Source organism: Agelaius phoeniceus, chromosome 18, assembly GCF_051311805.1.
Source record: "Agelaius phoeniceus isolate bAgePho1 chromosome 18, bAgePho1.hap1, whole genome shotgun sequence".
NCBI classification, from domain to species: Eukaryota; Metazoa; Chordata; class Aves; order Passeriformes; family Icteridae; genus Agelaius; species Agelaius phoeniceus.
Window position 1 is genome coordinate 347,618 of NC_135282.1, and position 12,686 is coordinate 360,303.

General features: G+C 44.7%; 1 protein-coding gene across 1 annotated transcript in view; it reads right to left on the reverse strand.

Annotated features, from left to right (window-relative positions):
• Window positions 1–299: 299 nt before the first annotated feature.
• The window catches only part of ADGRD1 (adhesion G protein-coupled receptor D1), a 121,442-nt gene continuing 109,055 nt past the window's right edge, over window positions 300–12,686 (reverse strand). Inside the window, exons 22-25 of the mRNA XM_077187894.1 lie at window positions 7,420–7,546; window positions 6,173–6,214; window positions 4,327–4,419; window positions 300–3,675 (exon numbers count right to left, since the gene is read on the reverse strand). Of these exons, the coding sequence (XP_077044009.1) occupies window positions 3,580–3,675; window positions 4,327–4,419; window positions 6,173–6,214; window positions 7,420–7,546 (358 nt within the window). The 3' untranslated portion in view covers window positions 300–3,579. The remainder of the gene's footprint in view (window positions 3,676–4,326; window positions 4,420–6,172; window positions 6,215–7,419; window positions 7,547–12,686) is intronic.

Consider the following 12,686-nt stretch of genomic DNA (forward strand, 5'->3'; position numbering starts at 1 on the left):
CTGAAGCCAGGCCCAGAGCCAAAGCTTCAGGCTCAGGCACTCAGGCAAGGCCTGGCCTGGCTCTGCACTGAATGCCAGGGGCTCCCCCTCTGCTGGGGAGGCTCGGTGCAGTTATTCTCTATAAAGAAACATCAGGCATAAAGTTTACAGAAATATTGCCTGCACATCAGCAGGTCTCTCACAGGATGTGTAATTGCTCTGATGGATAATTGCAACAATAGCACTGACAGGGAACCTTCATTGTTATGCTGTTGTTTACAGCTCATGTCAAAAGAATCATTTTAATAAATACAAAGTCCTTTTAGGAAATTAAGATTTCTTCTTTATTTGAGGGAGAAAAACCAACAAAACAAAATTATTTTACTAATTACTGGCAAAGTCATTCTTGCTACATTACCTATTTTTAAAACTCACATTTCATTCAATTAAGATTTCATACTGTTGACAAAATGATGCTGCCCAAAAAAAAATATTGTAATAGCTGCTCTATACAAGCCCATAAATAAACTGCAAGATTTTCAAGCTTCAAGAGACTGAGGACAGAAAGAGATTGTTTAAAGATTCATTTGAGCATTTCTTATTCAGTACATTTGCTGCATTCAGTACCAAGAAAAACACTTTGAATCAAACAAAAAGAATGGATATCGATGGCAAGGGAACACATTTGTGCTTGGTGGGGATTTTCACCAGTTTACCAAAACCAGAAGGAGCCCCATCCCTGATGCTGTGTGATAAATTCAGTGCCCCAAAGCTCACGGGCCAAGAACAAGACAAAAGTGCTCCGTGCCCAGGGCCTGCAGGCAGAGAGGATCCAGGGACACGGGGGTGAGCTCACCACACTGCCTGCCCCTTTCCAAAGGACAGAACAAACACCTTTTCATGCCTGTCTCAGTTTTGGTGAGCAATTTTAAACCAGAGCACACCTGGATGAAAAACTGATGTAGCCCTTTGGAGCAGTGCCACTGCTGCGTCTCGTGTGTGGGGAGTTTTCCAAATGGACACAGGATGGTCACAAAATGACCAATACAGCACAGGAGGAAATGCAGGTAAGGAAAATTGGGCAGAGGGGAATACTCTTAAAAATAAAGATTAAAAAAAAAAGCTTTTATATGTTGTCTGGTTCATTCACAGAACTTTGTGCTATACTACAATGATTAGAAAATTATCAAGGAGAGTTTCAATCTGTATTTGTGGTCACAATGTAAAAAAAACAAAAGCAGACCAAAACCAAAAGAACTCATATTGGTCCAGTATCAAAACTATGCTTAAATACATTGTGTGCACACAACACAAACCCTGAGCACTGTTATCACAGTGCTCCTCTATTCCATCTCCTCTGTACATTCCAAGGGCTCTGTCTACAGGGTCTTTTGGGGAAAAAAATCATTTTCAGGCCAAGAAAAGCCCATATATTTGCACAGCTGTAAGACACAGCAGTGCAGAAAAGGCTAGGAGAAAACCCTACAGAAAAGCCAAAATAAAGACACAGCCATCTACATATTTAGCTTTTACTGAGCCTCTGTTTGGAGTTAGCTGTCAGCCACTGGAGTTACTTAGCATTAGGAAACATGAGATTAAAGCCCGTGGATTTAAATGTGTGGTGTGCAGTTCTGCTGTGTTCCAACTGCAGAAATCCAGCACTAAACTAAAATAATTTCTGTAGAATGTTCTGAGCTGTAAGCTTGGGTGGACTCTGGGCTTCCAGTTTGAGGATCACACCAACAGGTCTTGGATAGGAAGGGGAAAAGGCAGGAAAGATTGGGCCAGACTGAAAGAGATAATTATTTTAGTGCAGAAGGAAACAGGGACAAAACTTGGTTTGGATCAAACAGAAATTAAATGCATTGAGTTTTTCTAAACTTTAAACTCCATGTCTTTTGGATTAAACACCAGACTAAATTCAGTCATAATTGGTGGGTATTTCCTGTTCCTAAAGATCAATTTACTTTCATTTAACTTTTTGATAAATTTACTATGCAATAGAAAATTTCCACTCTGCACATTAGAGTGTAAATACCTTTTCTCTTGGAAACAAACAGCCCATTCACTGGGACCAGCAATGGTCTGAGCTGCTGAATACACAAACATTTAATTAAGGTTAAAAAACCCAGCACGAAACATCTTAGCAAGAGATGAGGTTGAAGAGTTGCACATTTTCTGCCTGTCTGAGGTTTTTTTGCATATTTTCTGCAGTACTTTGGCAGCCCAGCAGATCAGTGAATTCCCTGCTGATCTCTGAGGGCTGAGGCACAAGGGAGAGCTGGGGACGGGAGCTGTGGCTGCAGAGCCACCCTGGGGAGGGCCTCCCCTGGGCACGTCCTGGATGCTGAATGAAGCCCAGAGCAAGCCCCAAGGGCCCTGCCAGGGGTTAAACTCTGCCTGGCTCCGGCTGGGAAGGTGGGGTGGCCCTGCCTTGTGCTCCAAACACCGCTCTGAGAACCCACAAAACACAGCTCAGAAGAAAAATTACAGTGTTTATTTCCTCCTTGAAGATACTTCATAGCAGTACTAAAGCAGAAGCTTCTAAATGCTGAGCAGGGTCTAAAAGCACAAAAGAGACTGCAGAGCCCTGTTTAAAAGCTGTCTGCAGGAAACAATGCACAGAGCTATTTGCAGGCTGGCTGTCTTCACAGTGTATCAGTGTGTTCCATCCTCGTGGCAGCAGTTCAGTGTCTCAAAATGACCAGGAAAAGGAGCAAGGTAAGTCACAGTGCCAGCTCTTGGTTCCTAGAAGCCACAGTGAGTTTGCAAAATGTGCTCGATGGAGAGCTGTGGATTGCAGCCCCGAGCTGCAGGCAAAGCAGGGCAATAATTGAATAATTTGCATGGCAATACAGACACAGATCAGCAACAGAGGGGCTGGGGGCTGCTCTAGGACAGCCCCAGCCAGTTTTGCCTCTGATGACAACATGGCAAAAGGAAGAGCTAAAATGCTAAAGATGCACATTTACACCTTCCAGGTGCTGCTCATGTGTTCATGTGTTTATTAGCTCTGCTCTTCCACACCCACGCTGGGAGTGGGTACTTGGAACCTGCTTCTCCCTCAAGGCCTGGCTTCCTTGCAGCATTTAGATAAACACCATAATATGTATTTGGAATCAACTTCACTTTGATAATTCTGTAAGGTAAAAAATGTAAACAGAGAGAGCACAGCAAGCCTGGAATAGTCTCATTACAACATCACAATGGGAAGCATTTCATTTTAGAGCATAAAAACCCATCTTTTCAGAGGTATGTTGCTTTCCCTCAGTTCTGGGAGCTGGAATGATTCAGGGAGCAATAAGCCCTTCTTGCATACCTAGGGTTTTCATCATTGCTGACAAAACCATCCAGTGTATATTTGTGCTGGTCATTTTTACAGATATTGCTAATAGCCAAGTGCTAGAACGTGGTACAGTTTTGAAGGCAAGCAACGAGGGCTATTTACTCAACAGAACAACATGGCAATTCCCAATTCATTAGGCAGTGATTTAAAACCCAGTTTTCTGCTGTCACTGGCAGTGACAGGAACAGCTGGTGGACACGGTGTGGAGGTCCTGAATGTGTGGCTTGGTTTTCTCTGAGGAGCTGCTGCTCCTGTCACACTGCTGATAAATCAATGCGGTTTGCTGAATTGCTGCTTTTATCCCAGGTGTTCAGCTTGGTGGGGGTTGTGCCTGGCCTGTTCCCAGTCATCTGGAAAATAAAATAGTATAGAAAATCTGTTTATTTATTTATTTATTTATTTATCCAAGCAACTCTTGCCCAGATGAAATAAAAGCTTGAAAGCATCTATTTACATTACAGGGTTGTCACAGGGTCTGGAGAGCATATGCCATAAAGGATTCTTAAACAGTTATTGCCAGGATCTGAGGTGATTGGCAAGGATCACTTAATAATACCTATCACTTCAGATGTCTGGTTCCTTATAAAAACAAATGCCTTCTGTCTCAAGACAATCTAAGCAGAGCTGGAAAATGACATTCACGTGTTGGTTTAACAGTAAGAAAGCCCTACCAGAGAGCCACCACCATCAGAGCAATACATTGCCAAAATGCTGCCAAAATGCAGAAGTCCATTGCAATTGGTGGGAATGGCCCTACTGAACCATACCCAGAGCTCATAAAGCTGTTTGCTTTTATTTGATGGTTTCCCAGAAAGCAGAGTTCTGTCCTTTGCTTTCAAAACAGATTTTAAATCTGCAACTTCATGCTTGCTGGTTCCACCTGTCTGCACCTTGCATTAGGCTGGTACTAAAAATACCCATGGGCCTGCTCTGTTCTTTCCAACAGAATTTAATGGGAAACACTCTCAGATACAGTAGGGGAAAAAAGGAGCAATACTTACAATGTCTGAATTGAAGGGCTTCACGTTGATGTTGCGTGTTGAACTACTGGTGAGGGACCAGACCTTGGTTTTGTGCTTAAAGGCAGCTCTAACCTTTGGCAAAGAACAGTGAAACCAGCTGAAAAAGCTGTGTTTATTTTCACAGGTGCAGCCTGCAATCATTTCCCCTTTTTCCTCTCTCCACACAAATGTCACTGTGCTATTAAACAACAAACAATCCACCCCTACACTTTTCTTTGTCTTTATGGACTTTTCCCAGTTTCACATTTTCTGAGTGAACACAGAGCCCCAGGCTGGAGCAGGAGGTGCCCGAGCAGGCTCCCCCTGGGCTGCACAGCCCTGACAGGCCCAGGTGCCACCAGGACAGAGATGGAGCAAAATTCTCCACCAAGTGAAAATGAGCTGCAGAAAGGACAGATGGTGAGACAGGGAGGGGAGACTGGTCAAGGACTGAGGCTGGAAGTGACGGCTGTGGAGATCAAGAACATCTTGGCTCATTCTCCTGTGATTCTTTTTAATACCAGTGCATTTCTGTCTGGGAATAAAGCCCTTTTTTACCCAGCCACTTCTGTACCCAGTCCATGGATGTTTCTTTACAATATCCGAGTTTCACTTCTCGGGAAGAAATTCTCAAGAGTTCTTGCTGTTTAGCTAAAGGAGTATTTTAGATATGCACAGCCTGTGAAGGAGCCAGTAGGACCTCCAAAAATAACAACTCACATCAGCTGTGTGGTTTTTGAGGATAAAAATTATGAAAAGTTTCTGAATTTAATTTCTCATGAGGTTCCAGAAAAAATTACAGCAATTCAAATATTTGTATCTGATCTAAAACATTTGAAACTTGAAGATTTCTAAGCCTGGGGGAGAACAGAATAAAGAAATATTTTTCCTCCCTACCTTTAACCCGCCTGCTTAATTTTAGATGATTTCAATAAAGATCAAGAGTTCCACAGTCAGACCTGACTCTCCAAACTGATTTTGGCAGAGATCACATCAGTGAATGCTCTGGGCTGGAATAGGTTGGCACATATTAACAAATAATAATTTCTCCACAGAAGAGGTGAAGTGCTGCTGTTGCACGGGAAGCAGCAGCAGGTTCTGGGGCAGAGCTCCTCATGAGCATCCAGGAAAAATCTGTGCAGAGCCAAAGCTGCCAGGGTCTGCAGTGGGCACTGCCCTGGCAGGACTGGAAATGGCTCACACAAACCATTTCTTTCAGCAATACTTGTGGCTGGGCATTTTCTGCTATCTGCCACGGGAGGAGAGGATGCTGCAAGCCAAATTTACATCAGCCTTGTCTTGGCTTCGTCCCAGTTGTTCTAATGAAGCCTTAATGCAAAAAATGCCTCAGTCCCCTACCAACACCTGAACTTCCTGCCAAGAAAAATACCTGGAATATCTTCTGCTCAGTAAGGCTTCCCATTAAGGACTGCATGAGCAACATCCACAAGTATGTTTTGCTGAGAATAATATTTATTTTCCTCCCTGGGGCTGCGGCTCTAGAGAGCCCCCAGCAGGGACTGCCAGGGTGAATCTGCTCCCACCTGTGAAGCTTCCCCTCCCCACAGTGCAGTCCTGCCTGCTCAGCCCCCAGCTCCCAGGACAGCTTCCTCCTGCTCTTCACTGCTCCTCTTATCTCGGTTCTGTGCTTCCAACCTTCCTCCAGTTAAATGCCAATTAAAACAAACGTCAAGCACGGGTAAAAATGCTGCCAGTCACGGAGCCAGAAGAGTCATGGATTAATTAAAAGGAAAAGGAAATCAGTGACATAGCAGGCAATGATAATGCAGAAATTGATTCACATTTATGTTCTTTGAATTTGGTAACACCAAATTTGGTTACATACCTCTGAGTTCAGAAGACAGTGAAACAGGAACATGAAAAATCCCTGAAAATGGAAAAAAGGGAGAAGGGTGAGGTCTGGCTGTGAAAAGTCAAATGTTTCATACTGTGTTTCTCTCAGTATGTACAGAACAGGCATCAGGAGCTGGAGCCCTGTAAATGTCTGAGTGCACTAAACCAGAGTGTCTCAAGTGAAACTGGAGAAACCTGCAGCACTGGGTAACTGTGGGGCTTCTCTGGAACTATTCCTGCAAAAAAACACCTCCTAAACTTTGCTGTACTGAAGGAAAAATCTGGCTGTAAATAGGCAGAAATTCTTGTTTCCTGACCACAAGAGAACTCTTGGTTTGTGGTTGCAAAGACCAAGGAGAGGGAAATGCTCTTAGGGAAACACCAGATGAGGATTTTTCAGGTTAGAAAAGCAAGGTATTAGCACCAGGAGAATTTTCACAGCAGAATTTTGCTATCTTTGGGCTTTTAGTCCAATGCTAAGTGAAAAGTCCAATGCAAAGTGAAAATCCCTTTCCCTCACAAGACAATTTTATTTTTCTGGCAGTAGTTTTCAGCACCAAGAACCCCGTTTCACTGTTTTTGGATCCACAGTGGTGGTGTTTGTTTCCAAGACAAGAAAGGATTTACAGGAGATTGTTTTTCCCTCCTCTTACAACCACTGCTTGGGAATGACCTGGAACATGCCTGTATACAGGTTATGCCTGTGCTGAAATGTCTGCTTCAAGCTAAGCAGATGTTTACATTCCCCCTTGGATAGAGCTGCTTTTCTGGATGCTGTGCCAAGGAGATGAGGGCTGAGTTTCCTGCATCAGGAGCTCTGTACAGCACAGGGAATAGCTCCACTTTTGATCTTTCCCACAAAGTTCTGTTTGCTTTTATTTAGTCTCAGTAATGAAGCCTCAAATTGGCATTGAAAAATTGGCCTGGTATCTCTACAGAAGAATCCTGCCTATGGTACACGGTGCTGCAAGAACGAATTCCATTTCATTTCTGAGGCTCAGTGCTGTCTCATTTATTTAATTATTGCTACTGGAAACTCTAAGGAGTGGGATACAAGTTCTGTTCAAACAAAGACAAGCAATTGCCAGCACTCTGTGCTTAGCACAGACTTAAAAGACAGAGGAAGGAACACAGGATAAAATGCAATAAACATAAACATGTGAAGACATTACTAATGAGCCATTTAATTGGATCTCAGAAGCACTTCTGTAGCCATAAACTTCCCCACCAGATACTTACCTGTAGTGAATTAAAAACAGCAAATATGTACTGAAATACTAAAGCTTGGGCATTGACAGCCAAAATGCCAAAGATCCACGAGCTCCCCAGGATTGGTAAGAGAACAGCCACGGCTTTAGCTGTTAGTCTGTGGGAGAAAATGAAAACAGGAAATTGTGGTGAGACCATTAAAGAAATGTCAGCCTCCACACCAAGGAGTTTATCAATTCTGTTCTGGCAGCAAGGCAGCAGGCAGAACTCTTCTTTACTATACAATTCTTTTAATGGGAAAGATTTTAATTACGTTTTCATCTGTGGAAAGGGGAATAACAAAACATTGGTATCACACAGGATAAATACAGGTGGTGAGTCATGAACTGAGGGAGAAGGGAAAGAGATCTGAGAGATGGTCATAAAAACACATAAAAACAGGGCAGTCATGTCCTCAGTTCACAGAGAGGTTTGTAGTGGGCAGCCAAGTGCAGGAGGCAAAGGGCAGCGAGTGCTGCACATCCCAGCCCACACACACCCACAGCCTGTGCACCCTGAGATCACCCAGAACACTCACAGAACACTCACAGGCCAGGGGAAACCAGCCCTGCCATCACAGCACTGCCAAAGAGCCACAATCCACCTGCAGGAGCAGCAAATGAACACCTGTGCACACCCAGAACACTCACAGAACACTCACAGGCCAGGGGAAACCAGCCCTGCCATCACAGCACTGCCAAAGAGCCACAATCCACCTGCAGGAGCAGCAAATGAACACCTGTGCACACCCAGAACACTCACAGAACACTCACAGACCAGGGGCAATGGGGACACTGCCAAAGAGCCACAATCCAGCTGCAGGAGCAGCAGATGAACGCCTGTGCACACCCAGAACACTCACAGAACACTCACAGAACACTCACAGGCCAGGGGCAATGGGGACACTGCCAAAGAGCCACAATCCAGCTGCAGGAGCAGCAGATGAACACCTGTGCACCCTGAGATCACCCAGAACACTCACAGAACACTCACAGAACACTCACAGGCCAGGGGCAATGGGGGCACTGCCAAAGAGCAGCAATCCACCTGCAGGAGGAGGAGATGAACACCTGTGCACACCCAGAACACTCACAGAACACTCACAGGCCAGGGGCAATGGGGACACTGCCAAAGAGCCACAATCCAGCTGCAGGAGCAGCAGATGAACACCTGTGCACCCTGAGATCACCCAGAACACTCACAGAACACTCACAGAACACTCACAGACCAGGGGCAATGGGGACACTGCCAAAGAGCCACAATCCAGCTGCAGGAGCAGCAGATGAACACCTGTGCACACCCAGAACACTCACAGAACACTCACAGAACACTCACAGGCCAGGGGCAATGGGGACACTGCCAAAGAGCCACAATCCACCTGCAGGAGCAGCAGATGAACGCCTGTGCACACCCAGGCACGTTTCCAGTGCCAGCCCTCAAGGGACAAACTGCCCCTCCTGGCCAGCTGAGAACAATTTAGCAGGAAAAGCCAAAGAAGGGAGCAGTCCCCATCTGGAACATGTGCCAAGAAGGCAGATCTGACCCAGCTTCCAGCACCACAAACACTTGGTGAGCTCCTGTTGCAGCCCTTGGGATTCATGCAGATTGATCAAATCAAGTGTTTAAAATATCAGTTAATTCAGTCTATGCAATTACAGATAGAGAAGCCATGGGGCAGAAAAGAAACAGGGGTAGTGAGAAACAAAAAGTCAGTCCCTGCTTGCTAAAACCATGTTTTTTAGAAATGATCAGATTTCTATTTAGATGGGAACCTATGCAAGAAAAAAAAAAAGCTGTTTCAGGGAGATTAATGTCCTGCTTGTGCCTCGTGCCCCCTTGTACAGATTAAAGCACACATTGAGAGAAATGCACAGAGCTGCCTGACAGGAGACTGCCTGTAATTACAGCAAACAAAACAAATTATATTTTTGTACAGTACAATTCAATGAAGAAATCTTTTAATTAAACTTAGAGACGAGATGTCTTGTTCATTTCAGTGACCTGAGTACACACTTCATTATATCCTCAACTAAAAGTGTGTCATGAAGTTTACAGGGAAATCTGGGACAGGGAAGCATCTAGATTTTTTTTCTGTTCTGGTTTGGGTTTTTTTCTGTATTGATTCATATCTCTGTATGCTCAGCCATGAATATTTCTGCTCAGTTCAATCTAATTCTTCAAGGAATTGTTTCAGTCAGAAAATGAAGGAATATCTTAAAGCTTGAGGTCCTATTTAAATTTTAGAATGCATTTCAAAAGATACAATTTTAAAACAACTTATACAAGTTTATTTTTGTGAATCAAAGATGCTCTGGGTTTTTTTTTTTTCTCTGATAAGATTAAAGATCCTCCCCAAACTCTAAGATGAAATATGCTGCATGGGGAGCTGCCAGCAGAACAGCTCCTGCCATGGACTTGGTGCAGGGAGAGCTGTGAAATGCCACTGAGCACCCAGGAAAATGCAGCGTGCAGGACCAGGGGCTGGGCAGGCCAGGGAGCACCTGGGATGGATCCAGACCCCAGGAGAGTTCAGGTGTTCAAACACCTGGGGATGGATCCAGACCCTGGGAGGGTTCAGGTGTTCAAACACCTGGGGATGGATCCACACCCTGGGATGGATCAGGTGTTCAAACACCTGGGGATGGATCCAGACCCTGGGATGGTTCAGGTGTTCAAACACCTGGGGATGGACCAGGGACACCCAGACCCCAGGAGGGTTCAGGGTTAACCCTCTGCAGCCTGAACCAGCAGGGATTGGTACACCCAGCACAGCTCCACCTGTAAAACTGCCTTCACCACAAACCACCTCGTTTTGTTTTCCCCTTTTGTTCTCACACTCTCTGGTTTCATAAAATTTTCAGTTTGGAATATAATTTTCCCTAACTATTTTGTTGCCAAAAATGTTATCATCGTTTCCCTTTGAGTCAGAGCATAAAGGGCTTCATCTGATTTTGTAGCTGGGGGCAGAATAGTCAGGCAGTCAGTTTTCAGTATTTTCAAAACCATTCTAACAGTTTGGATTTCCAGAAGCCTTTAATATTGCAAATTACTCATATAATTTTAAAAATCACGTTTAAATAAAGATGGCTCTTCATTAAGCCCAAAGTTCAGCACATGTGCAGCAGAATTCCACAGCTGAAATGAAAATACAATCCAGATGTGGAATTTTCCATGCAAAAGAATTAATGTTTCATGCACACTCATTTAGAAAAGCAGCCATGCCAAGGTGAAATTCATTTAAGACTGAGGGTCAGCCCTGCCTATGATTCTCTTAAATCTCAGTAAGACTTTTTTAAAATTTTCCCCTAGTTATTGCACAGCCTTCTATGCTTACCTGTTTGGAACTTCATTCTGTGTAGGAAATTATTAATTCATGGTGTTTATGGGCTTTACCTACCAATCTAAGGACCCAGCTCTTTTGTCTTCTTCCACCTACCCCTCCCCTTCCTACCCTTATTCCATTTTAATCTTTTAACTTTAAAAAAGAAAAATACTAACTGTAAAATGCTGCTTCAGAATACCATTAAGGTAGCAAGGTTAAAAAAACCCGAGAAACACAAAAGCTAATGTTCCACTAGGTGCATTCATTCTGACACACTGCACATACTTTATCTTTTCTTTTTATTCCAGTTTTCCTTTGGTACATGAATATTTTAGTAGATTAGTTCTAGTAGACTAAGATATAGAGCACAATCAAATAGATGCTTTTGGGGAAGGAATACATCCCCATGCACGACTTATGCTGAGCAACCTGAAAAAAAAAACAGTCACTAGCATCAATGGAGCTTTGTATTGTCCCTAAAACCGGTGACATAAGGCAGTAATTTGGGGCAGGGGCTGTGCTTACTTTGCAGGTACTGCGGTTCAGCCCCACCAGGAGTTCAGAAACCTTGCTAGAAGCTTTTTTCTTGTGCCCAAATGTGGCAGAAAACAGAACAGCCATCTAAATGTCTCCCGAGTGCCCCTTCTCATGCCTTGGCAATTAACAGCCTCACAAAATTAACAGCCTCAAATTAACAGTTCCTCACATGCACTTTCAAAGCTCAGGTACTGTCATTTTCTGCAGCCCAATAGCACCAAGTTTGGTGAGATTTTGTCTCTCTGCATCTAAACACACTGAAGGATCAGTCCTGGAACTAATTAATGAGGAACAAAGCAAACCCAGCACAGAATCTCCTTTCTAGCGTTACATTTTGCCAAGTTGTTGTTTTTGGGGTTTTTTGTAAAAAAAAAAATGTCATTACTTAGACAACTTCTGTAAAACACAAAAATACTTAAGAGTCTGATTTAATTTTTACATCTGGAGCACCTGGAGAAGCCTTTGGGGTACGAGTATCTGCATAGAGCCTACCTGTGAGTTCAGGCTGTGGTTTGGGGCTGCTCACACCCTGCCCCTGCACCAAAACCCCTTGGGCTGCCAGAGGCTGAGGGAGCTGCACTCACCCAGAACCCAAACGGGCTTTGGGGAGCTCCAGGAGCCCAGGGAACGCCCTGCAGGTGTGCAAGGGAACGCCCTGCAGGTGTGCCAGGGAACGCCCTGCAGGTGTGCCAGGGAACGCCCTGCAGGTGTGCCAGGTCCTGGCAGCTCAGGTAATGCCCTGCAGGTGTGCCAGGTCCTGGCATCTTGGGGTCTGTCCTGCAGGTGTGCCAGGTCCTGGCAGCTCAGGGGCTGTCCCACTCACTGAGCACTCATGGCTGAGCCCCTCTGGCAGAGAGCCAGAGCCCAGTTCCTCTGAAAAGCCTCAATCAATTTTTCAGCATTCACTCCCTCCATTAATTGCTAAGGTGCCCATTTAACATCCACTCACCCTTTCAATCTCCAGTTAAAAAAAAAAAAATAAATGTTTTCCTTCCCTTTTCCTGTTCTCAGGGTTGAATTCTATTTCCTGAGAAGTAAAACCTTCTTGACAGAGCTCTTTTCCCATCCAAATTTCTTCACTGGCCTTTTTTCAGTTGCTGTGGTTTCAGGCCTCAGCTCAGACAGGATTTTGCAGCCTGCTGTGTGTCTGGCTGGGGACAGGCTGTTGGGCAGCATTTGAACCCAGCAGAAGGCAATCACCAGGGCAGGGAGGTTTCTGAGCTGGACAATTACCCCAGCTGTGCAAGGGGCACAGGCTTCAGCACCTCTGAGAGGGGTTTCCATTGCCAGCATCATCCCAAATCCCTGCAGTTCCGGAGACAGCAGGGACACTTGTCCAGGAGCACAGCCGGGCCCTGCAGAGCACTGTGCCTGCAGCTGCTGTGGAGCAGCCCCACTG